Raw genomic sequence first — 23,349 nt, forward strand, 5'->3', positions numbered from 1 at the left:
ACCTAATTTTTACTGTTGGATCAAAGTATATCCATGGCCAAATAATGGTCCTATTGCTAGTCACTCTTTTGTCCACAGATGAACTGGAGTGAAACCCGTATCTTGACTGCTTTCCTTTTCAGCACCCATCAGATAAGCAAACCGGGCTGTTGAGAGGACGATGTTAACTGACCCCCAAGGCAGGACCAGGTGCTGAAGTCCTGCTCTTTCAAAGATGATGAACCAGAGAATACTGTGTCACTGCTTGTTCCATTCCTGTGCTGGTACTGGCAAGTGGGAAAGCTGGGATTCAAATCCAAGTCTGTGTCTCCAAAAGTCCATGTTGAAGCTGTTCTTGTTGCTGAATTTAATGAACCTCTAACACATGTAGGTATTTTACATTTTCAATAAATTGTTAATTTTTTATGGAGTGCCTGCTTTTCTCAAGTATTATACTATGCTAGGTGCTAGGAATATAGTAGTGAATGAAACAGCCAGAAAAATACATTCAAACTTCATTGAGCTTACAGTCTTTAAAGTACATATATTTTAAAATTTAATCCTAATAACTGTTTGTGTGTATGCATGTAGTTATATGTATACACACATATGCATGTATCTACGTATACATATATGCCTGTGTAGTTGTCCTTGTCCTTGTTTTACACTTGAGAAGAATAATGCAGTGATTTATTCAGGATTGCATAGCTAAGGATTGTAGAACTTGAATTTGAATCCAGATCTCTGAATCCTAGATATTTCCACATTATGACACTGTCTTCTGTTCATGAAATGAATGGAAAATAGGGTTTTGCTGTAACAGGTGGGCTCAGTTTTAGGGAAATAACCAAAAAACCATCTCCTTCAATACTCCCAATGGTGTGACAGTTCGTGTGCCCTTCAACAGATTTCCAAGAGTCAGGCAATGAATTCCTTTCTGTGTATTATTCATCATAATAAACTTCAGCTGGATGATCACTTTTATTTGTTATTTGGGAAATTGCCTGTGTTTTATTATCTGTATTTGGCAGGATCCAATGGAGAAAGTGATCCAATGGAAAGGATCCAATGGAGAAAGTGTCACTGAGCTGGGCCGCAGAGCTGGTTATCAAGGGTAGTCTACGAAGTCAGAGGTAAGCTTGACACATGGTGGTAGAATGAAGTTCACGGTGCTGTGTAGTTGTCCCTTTTTCTTGAATTACCGTGGGGCTGACATCCAGACTAAAGTGCTATTCTATGACCTTTCCACCAGTTCCCTCTCAGAATCACTCAAAAGAAAATAGAGAAATGAGAAAGAGAGGCGTGAATTTATTTTTTGATGAAACTAGGAAAACAGGTTACCCCAAATCACAATGTATGAGAAAGGGGTGGCAATGGCTGTGAAAATTACACAGGAATGTGGAGAGACTGAGAAAGGCTGCTTCAGCTGCTAACGTCAGAGAAAGCTGGGGGGAAAGAGTAGGACTATCTCGAAGGCCCAAACCAGCAGCCTCTTGTTTGTAACCACTGGGATGAGCATGGAGTCTGACTGCAGACGTATCTCTGGACCTCATCTGGCAGAGAGATGAAGCTCAGTAGGCAGAACTGAATGAGGAAATCACCCAAACAAGCCATAGATGTAAGAAGCGGCCAGTTGGCAAGGAAGAGTGGTCTGGCAGGTGCAGTGGCTCACACCTATAATCTCAGCACTCTGGGAGGCCGAGGAGGATCACTTGAGGCCAGGAGTTCGAGACCAGCCTGGCCAACATGGCAAATCCTGTCCCTATTAAAAAATATAAAAATTAGGCAGATGTGGTGATGCATGCCTGTAATCCCAGCTACCTGGGAGGCTGAGGCATGAGACTCACTTGAACCCAGGAGGTAGAGGTTGCAGTGGCCTGAGATCACACCACTGCACTCCAGCCTGGGTGACAGAACAAGACTCCTTCTCAAAAAAAAAAAAAAAAAAAAAAAAACACGCATGCTCTCTCTCTCTCTCTCTCTCACATACACACACACACACACACACACACACATGCATGTACACAAGTAAGAATTCTGAAATAAGAATTTTTGTTATCCTAATACATAGCCCTGACCCTCCCCTCCCAAACTTCTGGCAAATAGCTGGTCCAGGAAAAATTCACTTCAATCAAAGATAAATGCTGTCGAAAAGGTATCAGAATATGATATATATGCATACACTATGGGAGAGGGGAAAGAAAAAGGAAAGGAAAACAATGGATAGTTGATGGATAGTCACCAGAAAGAAAAAGGTTCTCATGGAGCTGGTGGTAATTCTGATCAAGCTCATTGCCTTAATCATTTTAAAAACCAATATTTCTATGAAACAATAGCTCAATGCAGAGATGCAGCAGTTCTATGAAAATGGGCAACACAATAAAACCAATGAAATATAACCTGGAACAACTCATGAAAATAGTGAAAGAAAAAATAAAAGCCACTGAGAAATTAGAAGGAACACAAAGGCAGACAAGAGTGCGAAAGGCAAGCAAACAGTATGCATTTAGAGAGGATGTGACGGACACAAATGATGGAGACTAGAGAGCCTCACTTGCGTCTTTAGAAAGACCAGAAAAGGGGACCAGAAGGACCAGAATGAAGGAACAGAGAATATATTTTAACATCATAATTAAAGTTTCCAGAAATAAAGACTACTTGAATCTACACATTGAAAGGGAACACTGGGAAAAAAATGACTCAGGACAATCAACATCCAGCTATATCCTGGTAAAGGGACTGGCTTCCCATAGAAAGCCTCTGGGGCTGGCAGACAAAAAGATCAAGTCACTTGTAAATAGAGAGACCATGAGCTAGTCTCAATTTGCATCTGTTTTCCAGCCATAATTATGTATTGTGTTTCCCTCACTCTCAAAAGTGTCATGACTTACACAAAAAAATTATAGGATTGCCTTGCTTAAATAAGTAAAATAATAGAGGAGAAGAAAGTCATGGCTTTAGACATCGCCACAGCAACATAACAAATAAACAAAAACTCCTATGAATCCTCAAAGTATAACCCCCCCAATTTTAGATTTAATACTTAACCAATAGCCACTCAAATAGAAATAATCTCTTTTTGGTGTGCATGAACCAAGGAGCATAATTCTCCTAAGTCCTTCTTGATTAAACTGCTAGAAAACAACCTTCAGTGAACCAAGAAGGAAGAGGAGGATGTGTGCCAGGTGTGTCCCAATTTAAAATAATTTCCTTCCAACCTTCCCAAGATATCCCCCCTCTGCACTCCCTACTTCAGTTAATGATATCCCAAAATCTGATTGTCTAACTGGCAAACTGGGATTTATCCTAGTCACCCCATTCTCTTCATTCCAACATTTCACTAGTCGATAACTCCTGTCAAACTGTAAAACGTTCTCTAAAATCTTTCCTCTGCTTTCCATCTCTATTGTCATGCCTTGTTCAAATATGAGTCATTTGTGTTTAGACTACTGCAATAGTATCTTAATTGCAGGAGCAATTTTAAAACATTTCACAACTGGTGCCACACAGGTGCTGAGCAATTAGAAAGGACACCAGTCATAAACAATAGCCCAGAACACTGGTGCTAATCGGCTGTCTTTGGTCCTTGCCTAATTGGTCTCCTTGCTTCTAATATCTACAATCTCCAATCCATCACACACATTGTAGTTATTATGATTTATCTAAAGTCTAAAGTTGATCATGTCACCCTGTAAGTTTCTTTGAGTTCCATTACCTGCAGTATAGATCAATGTATGAAGTCTAAAGTCTTTGGCATTGAGAACAGTCTTTTAGGACATAGTCCGCACCTAATTCTTAAAGTTTCAAATCTAAACACTCTCACATTCAGTGCCCAACAGCCACTCTGGACTTCTTGCCATTTGGTAAATGCACCAAAGACTCTTTGAGATTCAAGTGTGTGGTTAACATTGTCCTACCTGGAGCAGGAATGGAATGTACATTTCTCTAAAAGATCCAGATTCTGGTTCTAGAATCACATCCGAGTGAGAGAATCCACATGGGATAAGTTCCAGGGCTGAGCAACCTCTCCAACAGGCGACCAGCCAGAGGTTGCTTCCTCCTCATTTCCTTCCCATTTTGAGTTTTCTCTGTTAAACATCCAGCCACATTACATTATAGACACACTTCATAATTCTTTTGATTAGTTGACTGACAAGAGAGTCCCTAAGGAGTGGATTCTGCCAATGATGCCATTTTCTGTCGTTTGTAACAAATCAGCGGCCTCTCCCACATGACAAGGCAGGGCCACCTCTGGGAGTCCGAACTGAGTCCGCTGGTTCACTCATCCAACAAGCATGTTGAGAACCTCGGTCACTTATGGGGTTGAGACCGATATGGTCCCTGTCCTTATGAGCTTTCTGTCTAAAGTGGAGGGAGACAGCCAGCAGGAAACAAACAAATGAATGCCAAGTGTGAAAAGGGCACAAACAGAGTTTAATTACAGAGAATAAGAAGGGGAATCTGCATCTTAGGTGGTCACCAGAGGCCTCCCTCAGTAGGTGATATTTAAACTGCGGCCTGAAGGATGAGAAGGCAACAGCTATGCAGAGATCGAAGGGGAGAATATCCTACTAGGCAGAGAGCTAGTTTTCATTGAGAAAAGCAAAAACACAGTGACTTTTTCAGTGTTTAGAAGCAGGATTGCATCCATTTATGTGAGGAGGGCAATGCGTGTGGTTTGAAGATATCTGTACCCTCCTAGAGAGAAATGAAATAATCCAATTTTAAGTACACTTGTGAATACGCTGGTTGAAAAATCACATGTAGGATCCGGTTCTCCTAAGTGTGCTTTGTGAATTTCCCTTTGCATGTCTTTATGTTATCCTTCCCATCTGGAGTGCTCGCTACTAACCTCCTCTACTGCAAAATTCCTGCTGCTCTTTGGAGCCCTGGTCCAGCCCTGCCTCCCTCGAAGGAACCCTCTCTGACAGCTCCAATCCTCTGTCTGGGTGTCTTCTCCGAGCTTCTGCACCCTCTCTATCTTCCTGAGTGAGCTATCGTCTGCGTATTATTTTCTTCCATGAGTACACATCTCACTCCTTTCCTATGATTTAAGGAGAGACATCAAGTCTTTGTGTTCTAGCCTGCGATTCTTCACCCAGTGTCTGACGGCTCAAGATGTAACATTTGCTCAACAAGCAATTTCAAATCAGGGGAGACTGCCCACCTACCTCAGGAATACTATATAGCCAAAATCCAACTAGAGCAAACAGGATTCTTTCAGTTTTGAGGGGTTTTTTTATGAATGAATTTGAACAGATGGATATATCGATGAATATATACAGAAAAATGAACAAAAGTCATGCTCTCCTTTAAGGGAGTAACTTAGTACACATTCCATGTAAACAAAATCTATAGTAAGATTTCCTCAAATAGAACTCAGGGACCAGCAGTTATGAGAAAATCGCCAACATTAAGAACAAATTCCAAACTACCACTCAAAAAAAAAATAAAAAATAAAAAGCAAAGGTCCACTCATTTTTACAGTACAAAAATTTTATTTTTTTGTTAGGATAATTTAAAGTTTAAAACTGAAGTAGACATATTCATTTTACAAACAAGATATTCTTTAAGTAAGACCATTAAAAACAGTAAACAAAAAAGCTGTCTTTACAAAAAGCTCTGTGCATAGCAACTTTATACTGTATATAACTGACAAAGCAAAACAATAAAATGAAACTATACAGTGTGAAAATGAAACCTTACTGTACAAAAGGTAGGGAAGTTAATGGTTTTTAAACCATGCATATTGAAATGTGCAAAGAAAAACTGAGAAGAATTACAACGCAATAACAAAAGAAAGATAAATAATGAAGTAAATTGTCCCTTTAAATGAAAAAAATCTTACACAGCTCCTCTTACAAACACAGGATAGAGTTTGTAGTTACCAATAGAAATACTCGTATTCCAAGTGGCACAAAAATAACTTGGGACTGGAATGATTGAATAGCAATGACTAACGAGGACAGGGTAGCTTTGTTTTTAATTTATTAGTACACTAAAAATAATCCTTACACACATTTGTACAATTAAATAGCTCTGTTGCTGCCAGGGTTCTAGCTGAATGGTCAAGATGTCTGGTATTTAGTTACACGCATTTTTCGGTGTAAAGCTACCAACAAATTCTACAATCATTTTGAAGACAGTACTGCACTCATCTTCATGCAAAAGGAAAATTCACAGGTTCTAAAAGCAATGCTACTTAAAAAAAACAAAATTTCCTTATGTTGGATTGGCTCAAATCCAGGGCTAAACATGATTAATTTTGCTCTGCCTTCACTTTTGGAAGGTAACATTCATATTCCACACATTCTTCCCCTTCCGTCAATCAGGTTTCTCACTGGGGGACTTTTTCTCTTATGTTTCCGTGTATTTTGGCGCTTTAAGCCCTGACTATGAGGGACTGTCAGCAGTAGTTATAAGCATGCCAGGTTTGTAAAACCTTGGATTCTCATGTGCATAGAAATAATATAAGTCATACTGGGTAATTCCAGAATGGGTTAAAGGCAAATAAGACAGTTGGGGCTGGATAGATGTGGGCCTGCATCAATGGGTCAAAGAGAAGGTATGCAGAATTAATGAAATCATAAAATTGGCTCAGATGCACTCATGATGTTTTTCCATGAGTGCTGCATCTATTTCTAATGCTGAAATCCCAACCAAGAACCCCAAACTAAGTCTGTGTATAGACTCTACTGTGGTGCTCATGAGTCAATAAGGAGAACCCCAATGTGGAAACAAGTGACATCTTTATTGGCAATCCCAATATGCCTGGATATGTCTCTAGGATTACATAAGCTTTCAAGAATCAACCACTGTTAGCAGCTAAGGCAAGGTTCTTCTCCTCTAAGAGCTAGTCACAAAACGATGAAGAGCCCATCAAAGGGCTGGGTAACTGTGCTGCATAGAACACAGATGCCCCTAATCTCTGGATCTCCCAGGAATCTGGTCTTGCCTTTCTTCAAACATCAGAAGAGGGGATTAGGGCTTTTAATATCCCTCTCCCACATTCCATCTCATTCTTGACTAGAAACTGTCGAGTGGCATAGCTATGTTTTTCAAGAGAGTTTAATGCCATAAAAGGGGAAATTGACAGGGAGAGGAAAGGATTTGGATGTTCTAAGACTGACTCTAAAGAGTCCATCAAACAGAGTTACTTTCTCCAAACCGTGTTGCTGAAGTTCTATGGGGCTGTGTACCTCTGTACTGAACCAGGCACCCAAAGCGGAGGGAGTGGTGGGGTTCTGGTGAGGAAGAATTCCCAAGGAGTCCCTTGGTTAAGAAAGTCTGTGGTTTTGGCTCTGCTAGAAGGTGAGGTGCTTCTTTCCTTGGGATGCTGAAAGCCTGAGACAGACTCAAACATGGGAATTCTCTGGACTGCTCAGGGGAGAACGTTGAAAGCTAATAATAGGAATTTTTAAAAGTATTCACAAGAGTGTGGTCTATTTAGAAATCAGACGGAGCTGGGAATGAATTGATGGGTTGGAGTATTTGTGCATGTGCTAGAGTGTCTGTTTCTGCATTAGGGTGTTCTGTGGGAATCTACATGTTCTTGCCCTTGGGTCAATAAAGTGATGGAAAAGGAGGGGGTGCAGGACAGGGGATAAGACTCTAGTAAGTAACTGCAGTAATAATCACACACCTTTAAAACTTGTTACTACATGTTTGCATCATTTTCATTTTACATCAGGAAGAGAAATCCCTCTCTCTTCCAAAAAAAGTCTTAATTTCTACCTCTACTTACAATAAGTTACACATTTATTTATTTAAATAATTGTAAAACATTTTAAAATTTTTCCCTTTTTTTGTTCATTTTTTAAAGAGATTAAGCTATAAGCAAACACACATACAACATTTCATCATTCAATTCAGGTTGCGTTTTAAGAAAGTCTTCCATGCTGGTACCCTGTTTTGTTCAATTTTTTTCTGCATAAACTAAATTGGTATCTGAAAGGCTTCATAGAAAATAGAAACTTTCAACTTTTTTTTCCTACAAAGAAAAACAAATAGTATCCAAAATATTAAGCATTAATTGTTTGCCAATTTTTTCTTAAATATTTTACAAACATAGGAAGGTGGTTTTCATAATGTTCATAACAAAGAATTGCATTTCTGCTCTTAGCACTGACTACGTCAATGACATCTTTTGTCCTTGTCCCAAGAGGGTCAGTTTGTGTAGCCACCATCAGAGCTATAGGAGGACGTGGGACCAAGTAAGATGCCGGCTCCTTGCAGACCCAAGGGTGTCCATCATGTTCATGTGGGGGCACCACTACGCCCCCAAAAGAGCTCCTAGTGCTTTCTTCATTATTGGTCCATCAGAGTAAGTAGTTTTGTGCTATAAGAAAGCAGTTCTTCTTTACATCGGGGGTACAACAAGTCCGGTCATGGCTGCAAGGAAAGAGTGGCACAGGAATGAGACTTGGGGACTTTTTATGTTCAAGGCTATGACACAGAATGAGGGGCAGGGGATGGGAATGATAGAGTCTGATGCTATTCAAGGAGATGGTGCCCTCAGCTGATATGAGGACCTGTTCTCCAGGTTTGGTCTAGCAGACAGCCCATTAAAGGCACTGAAGCCTTATGGAATCACTGAAGTACAAGGAAACCTTGATGAAGTTTTGCCTGGGAGGCCAGGAGTTATGTTTTGTTTTATATGGGTTGTATAAATGAGACAACAGATGTAAACATGTAAACTAAACTGTAATATATGCATATTTTTTTATTCAACTAAGATAATTTCTAGATTATACTGCTCCAAATCACTTAGTTGGAACAGGAAAGGAAATTCCAGGTGCTGAGCCTGTTGATTTACCAGGGCATCGTTGATAACAAATCAAGCTTTTTATCTATCCTTCACTTCTTTGGTGAGTGCATTTTTTTTTTTAATTAGCTCATCTTCCTTTGGTGCTCACTGTTCATGTCTGATGCTCATTGCAAATGAACACTGATCACTGGAATAGAAGACTTCATTTAGTCCCTCAATTCCCACTCTTCTTTGTTGAGGTGGAATCTTGTTCTGTCACCCAGGCTGGAGTGCAGTGGGGCCATCTCAGCTCACTGCAACCTCCTGGGTTCAAGTGATTCTCCTGCCTCAGCCTCCGCCTCCTGAGTAGCTGGGACTACAGGTGCATGCCACCACGCCTGGTGAATTTTTGTATTGAATGGGGTTTTGCCATGTGGGCCAGGCTGGTCTTGAACTCCTGGCCTCAGGTGATCCACCCACCTCAGCCTCCCAAAATGTTGGGATTACAGGCATGAGCCACTGTACTCAGCCTCCAATTCCTAGTCTTCATCACCCTATATAAATGGAGTAATCTAATTCTTTCTCCCTTCATCGGGTCAAGAGGATTCGGACAATGCCTGTCTGGGCGGAATCACTTCCCAGGGTTTCCCTAGATGTGGCAAATAAAGCAGCACCAGCACAACGTGGAAAAATCCCACAGCAAAATGTATTCCTCTGGCCTTGGCTTTCAGAGGATAAGCCCGTGGGATTTTCACATTCTTAGAAAATGTCAGAATAGTTTCCATGCATCAGAACCTTTAAAATCATATCTAGAATTTGATCCTTTGCATTTTACTATCTACAATGCATCTAAGGAATTATTCAATATAATAGAAGCATTTTGCTGAGTGTTGCTTACTAAGCTTCCAAGCAAATGGCTGAAATTCTCTCTGCTTTTCTCAACCCTTCCATCTGTCTCTCCTCTCTTACTCTCTGTGCCCCTTTTTTCCACATCAGCTAGTCCTCTCGGGTAAAATTGTCAGCCGTCTATTTCCCTGCCCATATAGCCTTTATTGAATGTTTGTGAGATCTGGATTAAGGTCTTACACAGCTAGCAAAGCCTTAATTATTTTTGCCTGTATTACTATATATTGAATCAATGTAACTTTTCAATAAAGGCGGTTCAATTCTGGACACTCCCTGATGACTTAGAGATATAGCAACCCTAGTAATTATCCCAGAGTATAGGAGGTTTTTTTTTATTTTTTTTTCCTGGAGGGAGCTGGAAAATGAATCAGACACATAGTGTGTAATATTATCTCGACAATCTATACTCATCAACTGGAAGCAGCTGATAAATGAGGTAGAAGGTGGAACCATGCTGTATGTGGAGCTCTCTGGCAGTGGAATTCTGACTCACAAACTCCTGGCTGGGCACGGTGGCTAACGCCTGTAATCCCAGCTGTTTAGGAGGCTGAGGTGGGAGGATCGCTTGAGCCCAGGAGTTCAAGACCAGCCTGAGCAACATGATGAAAACCCATCTCTACAAAAAATACAAAACAGCCCAGCATGGTGGTACATGCCTATAGTCTTAGCTACTCAGGAGGCTGAGGTAAGAGAATCTCTTATTGAGCCCAGGAGGTCAAGGCTGCAGTGAGCCATGATTGCACCACTATACTACAACCTGTGTGACAGAGTGAGACCCTGTCTCAAAAAGAAAAATCCTCAGCCCCTTCCTTTTTCTGGGTGCTCAGAGAGATACCAAAGGGGCTCATGTAACAGCAGAGGTGCTCAAAGATCAAGATCCTCTGAATGACAGAGAAGAACAGATTTGAGATATATCCCTTCCTCCTAGTCCTACATCCAGACTGGGTAGGCCTGATCTCTGCTAGGTGGAAACTCTGACTTTTTGCTTGTAGAAACCATAGGCAACAGACAGAAAGTAATAATCTCCCTTTGAACCAGGTGGAAAGTAGGTATGGGGGTAGGGGGTATAGGGTAAAGAGAAGAATTTCACTCTCATTGTCCCTGGAGACACAGTGGGCTGCCAGAGCACAAGCTCTGGAATCCGCATGTCTGGGTTCAAGTCATCAGACTTTTCCTGTGTGGCCTTGGGTAAACTGCTTAACTAAGAATGGTGATAATGGCATGACTTGGAGATAATTCTCTTAAGGCACTCAGTTCGGCACCTTGCCTGTAGTGCTCAGGACAGTTAGCAAGCCTCAAAGAGTGTGGGCAGCATATGCCTTTGCAGACAATGAAGTCTAGAGAAGGGCCCCTCCCCAGCCTGCGATCACCCAGGCACTCAGCCCACATTGTCACCCTCCCACTGTGTATCTCTAAAAAGATGGAGCTCCCTGTCCAGCTGGTGTCTGAGATCCCAGGATTTTTTGTTTGTTTGTTTTGTTCGGTGACTGTGCATTAAATGTCAGCTTGGTTTCCTCTCTCTCTGTACTCAAGGGAACTTCACAATGTTGGACACTGAGCTTCCATGCACCTGGTCTAAAACGAAGAAGAGCATAAGGTAAGGTCACTGAGGGCATCCTTTGTCAACCCTCACCTCCTCCCAGCCAGGCTGTAGGAAATATGTTACCTTGCCTAGTTCTTCACACGAATTAGTCAACAACCACCTTTGGGGATAGCTGTCGATTTTCTATTTAACAGACTAGGAAACTGAGGCTCTGAGATAATGGCATGCACAGATTGACAAGGCCCGGAAAGAGCTGAACTAGAACTCAGCACAGGACTGGTGACATCATGGCCGGCACTCTTCCAGTGGCTAATACTCTTTAAGGATTTCTCCACACGTCACTTGATATTTTCATAGATTTTTTGCAATTTCTTTTTAGGCTACTGCCCTAAATCGACAGGTAGTTCTATTTTTTTCCTCCCCGACCTACTCCAAACATTTTATCTTTTAAAGAGACTACATATGGGGTACAGTGGATACTGCTAAGGTAACTCGTGCGCTGAAATCTCAAATCACCACTAGAGAACTTATCCATGTAATCAAAAACCACCTGTACCCCCAAAATTAATGAAATTTTCTTTTAAAAAAAAACCTATAAAAACTTTTATCTTTTAGAGATGAGGTCTTGCTATGTTGCACAGGCTAGGCTCAAGTGATCCTCCTGGCTCAGCCTCCCAAGTATCTGGGACTATAGGTGTGTGCCACCACGCCTGGCCCCTTCTTCTTTTAAAGGTTCAAATCACCAGAGGAATGTGGAGGGAACTGAAGGATTCAAATGAGGTTTGGGACCTTACAGTGACTCTAGAAATGAAGCTAGAGCCTAGAGCCTGTGCCTACATGCAACTCACCAAGTCATTGCTCCTATAAACCTATCAGGAATGTGCTGCTCAGCCCGAGCATCCTGAGGGGTGGTGACCAGAATTTTGTGTGGCTGGGGACCCTGGAGAGGGTCTTCTGTTTCTGCTGCAGCTGCCCTCACAGGGAACCTTACTAAGACCAAGCAAGGTTTCCTTCCAGCTCTGTGGGCTGGCTCAAACCTGACTTCAGTAACAGCACGGGAGTCTTGGGCATGCAGCAGGAAGTGGGGTGGGGATGACAGGCCCTGGGAGTCTGTAAGAAACTTGTCCTGGCCACATTGTAGGCTCAGAGCTGGGTAAAATAGAGAAGATCTGAGACAACCAGCTCCACTTTCCCGTGAGAGAGGAGGTGGGGAAGGGGTGATCAGTGGAAGTCAAGTATCCTTTTTTCCTTTAAGTAATGTATGTGCTAAGTGGCCAGGAATGAGGAAAGGGCTGCATCCATCCTGTCTGCCTCCCGTCCAATGCAGAGGAAAGCCTGCACCCCTCCTTGGTCTGTCTCAATCTGCATTTTGCCAGTAAGACTTGCTGGGCCTCCACTCGGGTTAAGGTCGATGAATAAAACCAGAGAACTTAAAAAGAGGAAACATCAACACTGAAGAGGTCATGGGGAAGAGGAAGGAAAGTACGGTAAGTATTCAGCAATCGTTTTCATTTCCCTGTCTCATGGAAAAAGCTCTGGGCACATTCCCTAAGGATGGGATGGAAACCACTGGTCTTTGATGAAAGATGGGCAGGTGGAGACACTTAGCTACAGGCTCAGCCTATTTCTCTAGGAATTAGACATCTGGGTGAAAATCCCTGCCAAAAAATCCATGAAGTTTCCAGATGTTTCCAACTACCCATACATTGGGTGGTATATAGACCCCGCTGCTTTCTCTAGTGAGAAGTAAAATAATTTTCAACAATGTTTCTGAGTACTGGGTTTTCCATTCTGGTTTTGACAGTTTCTCTGTAGAGTCACTTGACTTCCAGAAGACACCATCATCTCCAGTGTTGGGATGGCTCAGGAACCTAACGTCCCTCCCAGAGCTCTGCTCAGCCACAAGAGGAGACTGACCTCTCACACGTGTCCCAAAAGAATTAAGAACCCACACTCTATCATCAAACCACCAGGCAGATGCCATCCCCAGGACAATGCAGCCCATCCAAGGTTCCCCATCAAGCACTGCTGACCTTACATTACAGCCTTTGATCCATGAGGGTTAATGAAACCTCTTCCCTTTTTAGTTTTACCCAACCCTGCTTGTTGTAAATATTTTCTTGTCAAGAACATGAGAGGAGCAGCCTAAAAATAATGTGGGTTGCCAGTGAGCCCCAGTCCTCAGCAGTTTCCAATTTGCTCTTTTGCTGTCTTTTGCTGTCGGCTGCCCTCCATCCACAATGAGATGATTTTTCATATACTCATCACATTTGTGTTATGTCATGCCATATTATATTTTAGAACATTGCTCAAAAATGGGTTTGATGGATAACTTTTGTTCTTAGAAACTATGACTTTTCTATTCTCCACAACCCCCTAATCAGGCACCTGCTATCAATTTGACTTGCATGTAACCAGAATTCTCAGAACTTGTTGGTTGCTCCTGCTGGCTCCTGTCCATGTGTGCCAAGAGGACATGATGGCAAGTGGATTAGGTAAGCAGAAAGCACCATGTGGTATCCCGTGGGGTGACTGGGCATTTTCTGAGAGATAGCAGAATGGCCTTGTGGACAGCATAGGGCTGGGAAGTCCAGACACTCCTCAATTGTATTAACCATGGTTAATTCCATTACCTGCAGAGTTTGCTGATGTCTGTTTTCCCTGATCTTACTTTTTAAAAAAATTTGATTATTTTTTGAGATGGAGTTTTGCTCTTGTTGCCCAGGCTGGAGTGTAATGGCGCGATCTCAGCTCACTGCAACCTCTGCCTCCCAGGTTCAAGCGATTCTTCTGCCTCAGCCTCTCGAGTAGCTAGGATTACAGGAACCCACAAACACACCCAGCTAATTTTTGTATTTTAAGTAGACACAGGGTTTTACCATGTTGGCCAGGCTGGTCTCTAACTCCTGACCTCCAAGTGATCCACCTGCCTTGGCCTCCCGAAGTGCTGGGATTACAGGCATGAGCCACCATACCTGGCCCCATCTTGCTTTTAGATGGAGCACTTGCCTAGCTGTAGAAGCCATTCATGTCCCATGATAAGAACAGCAAAGCATCTCTTTGCAGGTAAATGGCTGGAGCTATACAATGATGTGCTGTTTGCGCTTACTTTGCCAACCCTATGGTACATTGTGTATCCCCAAAACAGAACCCTTGCTTACCTCTGAATCCATTTCCATTGCCGCTGGAGCAGGCAGGTGAAGGGGAGCCTTGGGGCCTGATGACAGGGGCAAAGGCACTCTTCTGTTTGACAGCAGGAAAAACTGAAGAGGAAAATGGGAGGATGGAGGATGTGCTAGAAGACCCAACGGTGGGACTCGATGACATGACTGGAAAGCAAATGTACAATCCTCATTTAGAAATTAAGATCTTCCTTCAGTTCACACATTTGGCACACATTTATTGAGAAATTGTTAATTTCCATGCATTGTTCCAGATTGCAGGGATTAAAAAAAAAAAAGTTGAATGTGACAACATTCCCACCCTGTCCAGTGGGAGGAACAGACACATAAAACAACTAATATGGTAATGATGCTATTAGAGGAAGGTACCCAATGCCCAGGAGATGCACACAGCAAAGGGCACTTGTGCTTGGGAGAGTCGGGAAGGCAGCTTCAGGAAGTGATGTTAGCACAGGTCTTCATTCACAAGCAGAAGCTTGGCAAGAGAGAAGACTGAGATCAAACATGCCTGAAAAATCATCAAATCTACCCAGCAATGGAAATCGCTTTCACGCCCTACAAAAAAAGTCCTACTTGGGAGCTATGTGCCTCCCCCGTAACTCCTAAGGCTCCAGGGGTTTGGTCTGTAGGGTTAACATCTTCTGTCTGTAGGGTTAACATCTTCTCTGAGAGTGCCATCTCTATGGGCCACTTCCTCATTAAATGTAAAAGTTTATTAACATTCAGAAAATCGTCTTCCTCTCCTGTAATTTCAAGTGCTCTTGGGAAATATAGCTGCAAGTCGGCCTCCCCTGACATAATGTTTAGAAAAAAACACCAATATTAGTGATATTAACATTAAAATGACTTAAGGGAAGACAAAAGCCAAGCGTTATAATTTCTAAGAAAAAATAAAAGCAATTTACATAATGAAGTACCCCACCTCTTAATGTCAGATACTCCACCAAGTTATATCATGCAAGATGATAATTTTATCTTCTATGTTCAACTTAAGAAAGGAGTAAACTAGAGTACACAAGGGCAAAACTCTTAAATATAGCACCTTATAGTATAGTTTTAGGCACTTGTGTTAGCATAATTCCCAGAATTCTGAACTGTCCAAGTCACATGACTTGATAAAAGTGTTGTTGGAGCCTAATGACCAAGCCCAGCAGTGCTATTTCTTGCTTTGTATTTTCAATGGACCACCTGTCCTTCAAAGTAAATTTGAAAGTGAGGACAAGGGTGACACTTATGACTGACCAACCAAGTACAAGGTGAACTGAAGGTCAAATGTTCTGATGTCCATGGACAACTCCACCCTCATTTCCCCTCCTTCCCTATAAAAATATATTTTGGGCCACGTCCACCCAATTGCCTGTATAAAGCACTTATATAGCATACTTCCCATATGATGTCTTTTATAGCCAAACTAAAATCCAAAGACTTCAAAAGAAGAGCTTTCTCTAAAAACATCTTATCCTTAAAGTAGTCTTGATTTAAGGAGCTATGCATCTGAGTACATCTGTCTTTCCTCATATATGGATAAAAAGAAAAAAATTGGAAAGGAGAACAAAGTTCTGGAAGAATCTCATGTAATACTTGAATATGTAAATGAATAAAAACACTGTTGGGCTAATTCACATAATAAGGACAGAGGGTTAAGCATGAGGAGTGGGTCTTATTCATGGTTCTGAGCAAAATCTCTTCTAGCCTTGGGTTTGGCATTAGTGAAATAGAAAAAAGACAAAAAAAAAAAAATCCAAAAGCCAAAAATCCCCAACTTTTCATTTTCTCTACGGTACAGAATTAGAAGCCAAAGAAAAGCTGGGACTTAGGAGGCCCTGATTCTACCATGGTCCCCCAAATGGCGCCTTGGTTTCCGTGTCTACAACAGCAGAACCCCCTCTCAGACATCATCATTGAAGAGGTTTTTACAATGTGAATGAAGCATTCACACACACTCCATTCCATTTATATTCAGCAAATGACTCACTAGTACAGATAATTATTTTCTAATAACAGATTTCAACGGAAAGCAGGGCCCATTAGATCAAAACTGGTTCCCTTGCAGTGGGAGAGGAAACACCTCAAGCTTTACTAAGTGACGTGAAGGAATTGTTGCAGAGTTGAGCAAGTACATGCCTGTTTTAAATATTTCTTATAACAATTTTGTAAAAATGCCAAAATGCATTCAACTGAATTTAAAATTCGATGCAACTATAATAAAAATACTGAAAGGAATTTTAATTTGTGCATTTCGGCAAACACAATTACTATGTTTATCTGTTTCATAAAACAACACCGTAAGAGACAGGAAGTTTTGTTTAAAAACTTTTTTTAAGTAGTAAGAAGGCACTTATCTTCATCAGTGAAATCAGCATTGTGCTAGCACAGAAATAGGCAGACAAATCTTTAGAGCAAAATAGAGTTCAGAAACAGACCTGGGTATAGATGGGAATTAATACTTAATAAAGGTGACATTTCATATTAGTAGGAAAATAAATGCATGGAAAAATACACTAACCATTTGAAGACTAAGTTTAGAGTACTTTCTCCTGCTAAACACCAAAATAGATCTAAGTAGATTAAAGACTTATTTTTAAAAGCAAAATTGTAAAAGTGCTAGTAGAACTGTTAGGATGGTTAGAGGTTCACAAGATAGATTTGCCGCATAATGAAAAACTTCTGCAACAAACACAAAAAGGCAAATGACAGATTAAGAAAAATATTTGTAATACTTATTTAGATATGTTCATATCCTCAATAGCTCATAAGTTAATTGGAAAAAGAAAAATGCCCCAAGAGAAAAATAAGCAAAGGACACAAAAAAAGAAAATCAGGAATAAAAATGACCAAGATAGATCCATATAGAAACACTCAAACTGATTCATAATAAAATGCTAATTAAAACAGTAAAAAGATCTTATTTTCCACTCACTAAATAGAAAAAGAAAATAAATAGAAAAAGAAAAAATTAACAGGGCGGGGAAACATATAATATTCTTTCTTTTCTAAGGGAAGAATTAACCTCTCTGGAGGGTCTTTGGCAATATATATAAAAGTATTTTAAAATGTGTACATCCTTTGACCCACTAATTCAATCTCTAGAAATTAATCCCAAGGAGGTAGTCACGACTGTGCCAAAAATAATAGGTTCAAGGGCATTTTTATAATAATGAAAAATTGGAAAATAACTTAAGTGTCCCACAGTAGGGTACATTATATTTAGCCTATACAATAGAAGGCTATGCCAATATTAAAACTAATGTTGTAGAATAATCACATGGAAATATACACCTCTTCAGATGAAAAAAACAGATTACATAACACATACTAAGCCCCCTTTAATTTTTAAAAATACAAATAGCAAAAGTCTAGCAGGATGTGATATATGCCCAAAATTTTAGCAATGGTATCTCTGGCTGATGGGATTATGAATACCCTTAAATGTATTGCTTTCACTTGTCCGTATCTTCAAAGTTTTCTACAACAAACTTGTATTACTTTTAATACATGGTAGGAGAAACCAGTAAAGGCTATTACATTTTAAAAATGAAAAATCTCGATTTCTTTGGGAAGAAATAAATAATACAATCCTTAGCAATAGACATAATAGCGTTTAAAAATAATTTTAACTTTCCTCTTTCATTTAAGGCTGTAGTACCTATAAACAAAGTTGTCTGTTACTCTAATACCAACCCCCACCTTCAAAAAAAAAAAAAAGCAAGAGATGAATAAATCCTCACATTCCTGGGAAACACTTGGTGATTGTAGTCAACTTTTGAAAGCAAACACCACTCCTCATATCTCTGTTCCTCATTCTTATGACCTGGGTCTGCATCACTGAAGGATTTTATGCAGCCCAGCTTCATATCTGTGACTTTGGTAATTTTACTGCTTTCCTTCCACCCTCTCTTTCATTGATCTTATGGCAGAATCTCATTAGTTGTGCATCAGAGCAGACACTGCAATTTTCAAAATGTATCTATCCATGACTGAAAGGCTATCCTTTAAAAATTAACAATGGTTACCTCTGCATAGACACAGACTGTGCCATTTTTCTTTCCTCCTTTTTACCTATACATGCTTTTCAAGTTGTCTGTAATGAGAATACTACTATTTTAATAGGCTTTTTTTTTCTTTGCTGAAGAAGTAGAAATATACCAGAATTCAAAGAGGTTATTCTTATGGTGGGAGTACGCTTTCTTTTAAAAATTATTTTTATATGTTCTACATTTTCTGTAATAATCATTTAATATTTTACAATAGAGAATGTCTTAGTATTTATTTTTGAAACTATAAAACAATTGAACCCCAGAGCATGGTCTAAGGCTCTGAACATAATGTAGGAATCTATGAGGACAAGTTGGCTTCCTGCCTGTATGGATTCTGTCCCAAACTGCATAGGCTTGGTGGCTATTCTGCTTTGGAAGAAGTGGTCCCTATGGGTGTTACAGGCTTGTTAAATAGACAATCTTTTGGGACTGCAGAGAGAACCATTTTAGGAAAGTTGATTGCATGTACTTCCAATCGAGAATTTCTCTGGACATCTATCTCTCTATGGATAGAGGCCAAAGTAAAGAAAAGTACGTCTGGCCCAGAAATCTCTGTGAACATGGGGAGTTAAGGAAAAACCACTTTTCTTTGTAGGAGGATTGATTGGCTTGCATAGTCTCAGCTGGAACTCACTGGGCACATATCCTCCTTTGCATCAAGCCATTGCATTTTTTGGAGCTAAGGGGTCTGTCAGCATTTCATTATAACCCCCTATTGTCAGGGGTTTAGAATTCAGCCATAAAAACTTGCACTGAGCTGGAACTTGGCACACTGCTACTGCCAGGAAGTGAAGTTTGTATGTAAAATTGAAAAAAACATCTGTTTGGCCATTTTTGAAGTAGTGCGAGAGCAAAAACAGTAAAGATGCGGGTTTCTGATACTCTACATTGGCTGTCATGCAAGTCAAACTTGACTAAGAAGCTTGGCTCTATTTCTTTCTTAGTGTCTCTGGCAAGTATTTGCTCCGTGGCATGGTCCAGCCACATCAGATGCATTTTTAAAAAAATCATAGAATTGTGTTTTCAGACACAAGCAACTGAATTGACAAAATGTTTTCCCCCGGGCTTTTCTTTTTTTGTATTTCCCAGAGAAGTAAAGACTTGGCTGGCTAGAAATACAGGTCAGGTGCTATTGTAATGAACTCCACTGGGTATTCAGTATTTTTGGAGTAGGTGAATTTGATTGTAATGAATGCACTGTTTGGAATTTCATTCCTAGGCTGCAACTCGTTCAGACCCTCCCTCTCCAAAAGTGAAGGTGCAAACCACCACACCAGATTCAATAGGTACAGGGAGGAGGTTTTCTCCCGTCTCTCTTTCTCTCTCCCAGTTGGGCAGGTTGCCTTCCTCTTTTTCCTGTTCTGTGTCTACCATCTCATTTTAATGGGTAATTTGAAGATTTGGGGTGTTATTAGTTTTCTTGTGGCAGTGGGTTTGGGTGATCATGAAAGAACAGTAGAAGGAAGTCGTCACTAGTGGGAGTGGGAAGGATTTCTCTCTACCAAATGAATTATTTAGGAAGAAATATTAAGCAATTCACACCTAACTGTGCATTTTCATTCATCTTTTTTTCCTCTCCTTTCTTCTCCATCCTCTTCACTACCACACTACATACTGTATTATAAAATTGACCATTTTTATGTACAAAAACAACTATTATGATTCAACTTCATTCATACCTACATAGATTATGATTGAATGATATGATATTGCCACTTTTGTAGATCAAAATGGTCAAATAGAGGGAATTTCCTATGGTTTAGCCTAATATTACACTATAAATACATTAAATATTTCTTAATAATTTAAAAGCATGGTATTCTGAGTGTGATGATGTGTTCTAGTCCCTTTTTTACTATTTATTGGCTATGAACTCTTAAGTCATTTAATAACTCTTCATCTCTTACAACGGATAATGATAAAAATGATTGTATCCATGTCACAAGGTTGTTGTGAGGCTCTGACTGGACTCTAGATGTCAACATGCTTTGTAAGCTGTAAAGTGGAATGTAATTAATTCATCTTATTGTTGTCACTGTTATATCATTGTTTACACAATGGATCTCCTGCCACTGCATCATTTTTAGGGGTTGTTAAAGATGTGGTCTCTTTACCACACCAGACACCATCTCCAGGAAGAAGCATGGGAAAGACCTCTCCAACATCTCAGTAACAGAAATAGCCACCTTTCTTCTGAGCTACTTTAAAAAATAATGTGTGGACATAAAATCTTATAACAAATAGCGTTTCTCTCTTTGCTTTAGCCTCTTGTAAACTCAGAGCAAAGTAAATGACTCCCTTGAATAGACCAAATGATATTCGTGCTGGCCCTGGCATTTTCTAATTTCCTGAACCATATTTGTTTCTTTTAGCTCAGTTTCTTGTTAGACTCTGTTTTATATTTTCATACTATCTATTTGACTGCAATAATTCCCCCAAACACTTTTTGGAACAAGAATTTCCAAAAATTTGGAGGAATTTGTTTCTACCTACTATGAGGTAGAAACAAATCAAGCAATCATTTATTTCTCTAGACTGTTATCTAATTAACTTAGGCCACCTGACAAGACACAACATAGAACTCATGTCTTTGCAGTAAGAAGATTTTCATTGCACTAGAAGAACTGACCTCTACTACCCTTCGCTGCTTGGTGCTATGTCTTTATCTCACCGTGTAGTGTAGAGTGTATGCATTGAACTGATAATCCAGAAATAGCTCATAGTTGTGTCTCCCCAGGGAACCAAAAGTCCAAAGACTGTGAAAGGCAGCTTCTGTGACATGTCAATTCTGAAGCTATGGTGGACGTGGCTGCATGCTGCCCTTGACATGTCCTTGCTCTTGGCACAAGGGAACCACACTGGGTAAAAAGAGGGCAAGGTGCAGAGAATTGCAACAAGACCCAGCATTTCGAGAACACTCTACTCAATCACTTCAGCCTCTCCATGTCAGCTTGTCCCCTGGCCTAAAGTATTCCCTAGGTAGGTTTGAAAAATGCACTCTCTCAGGCTCCTGGGAGCATTGTGTAACTTCCCGGCATACCTCCCAAAGCAACCCAAATGGGGTTTTCACAACTTCCCAGAGCAGGGGCTTTGCTGCTAGACCACAGATTAAGATGAAGAGGTTCTGTCTCAATATATCACATGATTGCACACAGTCAACTTCCACCTCTCTGGAGGTACTGAAGGGAGGGGAAAACCAGGTTGCAAAGTCAAAAAGCACCATGGTGTGATATACAAAATAACTCAAAGTCATCAGGACTGTGCCTAAATTATTACCCTGCTCTATTCTAGCTATGTGATCTTGATTAAGTCAGAAAACTGCAGCAAAGCCAAACTTCCTTGTCTATAACATGAAGATAAAGTTCTTATCGAAAAGTTCTTATGGAGATTAAATAAAATATTACGTCTGAAAGTGCCTAAGAGCACGCATATTGTTAACAGATATGGAATCTTAATTCCTTGCTTCCACTTACACAGGCCACACATGCTCTTTCTCTATAAAAAGGGAATTGTTTCAATCCTTTTCTTTCCCCAAAAGGCCTTGAGTAACCACGTGAGCCAAAGTCCAGCTAAGGGAAAAGAACGAAAGGCAGGAAGGATGCTTAATCAGGAAACTAGGCTGCTCCCCAACAACTTAGGAAGATTTACAAATGCAACTTTCTCCCAAAAGGCCCAATAGTAAAACCCAGAGACAAAAAAGCATGGAGAGCCAAGTGATGGAGAGGTCACTTACTTCCATAAGGAGAGCCAGTGGGTGAGCCATTTAGAAATCCTGGTGATCCTGGAACACCCAAGTTGGCCATGGGGACATTGCTGTAGCCATTCATACTGTTGCTGGAGGTACTGTAATTAGACTGTTGAGGCGTGGAGCTGGAAGAGTATCCCCGCGGAGAGATGCTGCTTGTGTTGCGGATGTACCCTTGGCAACAAAGAAAAAGCCCAGGTAAATCAACAGGCGTGCACGGTCAGGCCACATGTGGCTAGCACAGGTCCTCATTGGCCCCAGACTACAGAATGTCACCAGCTGCCCCGGACAGTTGTAGGAAGTGTGCAGTCCATCTTTAGCTTTATTATTATTATTTTTTTTTTGAGATAGAGTCTTATTCTGTCCCTCAGGCTGGAGTACAGTGGCACGATCTCGGCTCACTGCAACCTCTGCTGCCCGGGTCCACGTGATTCTCCTGCCTCAGCCTCCTGAGTAGCTGGGATTACAGGCACCCTGCCATTGCGCCCGGCTAATTTTTGTATTTTTAGTGGAGACGGGAATTCACCATGTTGGCCAAGCTGCTCTTGAACTCCTGACCCCATGATCCACCAGCCTCAGCCTCTCAAAGTGCTGGGATTACAGGTGTGAGCCAGTGCGCCCAGCCCATCTTCAGCCTTTTATACCTTCCTCTCTCTTCCCCATCTATGTAAGGCCATGCCCTTGATACTCCATTCAAACCTGCACTCAGCACCTCCAGCTCACACCAAGGAGCGAATGGCTAATAGCAGTGTGGAGTTCCCTCTCCCAAATCATATTTCATATGACACTGGAGTCCAGTGAGATATGATTGGTGTCACTGAAAAAGCATTCTGTGGTCAAGTTAGGCTGGGCAGATGTTATGCACTGTAGCCATTTCTTGATTCATATACAGAAGGCCTGGAGAATAAATAAACTGGTTTAACTTTGCTAGCCTAGTGTTTGCCAAATTTAACATGCCATAGCATCTCTTGGCGGGGCCTGGAGGGGAACGGTATCTTCACCTCTCTGGGGCCACTTGTATTCTATGGAATACAGTTCTAGAAACGTCAGTTCCAAGTTGTTGCCACGCCCTAGGTGCAAGTAGGGATCAATTTCATTCAAAAAGTGTAGATGAGTTCCCCTAAAATGTGCTATTCTCTGACCTAGGACTTTGGGGCATCAGCAGTGAGCGTGGGGGACCCAGTCTATGCCTGGGACGGGGGAAGGAGTGA

At 40.9% G+C, this 23,349-nt stretch overlaps 1 protein-coding gene across 2 annotated transcripts in view; it reads right to left on the reverse strand.

Annotated features, from left to right (window-relative positions):
• Positions 1-5,457: 5,457 nt before the first annotated feature.
• The window catches only part of EBF2 (EBF transcription factor 2), a 205,175-nt gene continuing 187,283 nt past the window's right edge, over positions 5,458-23,349 (reverse strand). Inside the window, exons 14-16 of one of the 2 annotated variants that reach the window (XM_008977203.5) lie at positions 22,127-22,312; positions 14,336-14,503; positions 5,458-8,370 (exon numbers count right to left, since the gene is read on the reverse strand). In XM_008977203.5, coding sequence (XP_008975451.2) covers positions 8,339-8,370; positions 14,336-14,503; positions 22,127-22,312 — 386 coding nt within the window. In that variant the 3' untranslated portion in view covers positions 5,458-8,338. The remainder of the gene's footprint in view (positions 8,371-14,335; positions 14,504-22,126; positions 22,313-23,349) is intronic. The other variant, XM_034965861.3, reaches the window with a different exon arrangement.

The sequence above is a fragment of the Pan paniscus genome, chromosome 7, assembly GCF_029289425.2.
Source record: "Pan paniscus chromosome 7, NHGRI_mPanPan1-v2.0_pri, whole genome shotgun sequence".
NCBI classification, from domain to species: domain Eukaryota; kingdom Metazoa; phylum Chordata; class Mammalia; order Primates; family Hominidae; genus Pan; species Pan paniscus.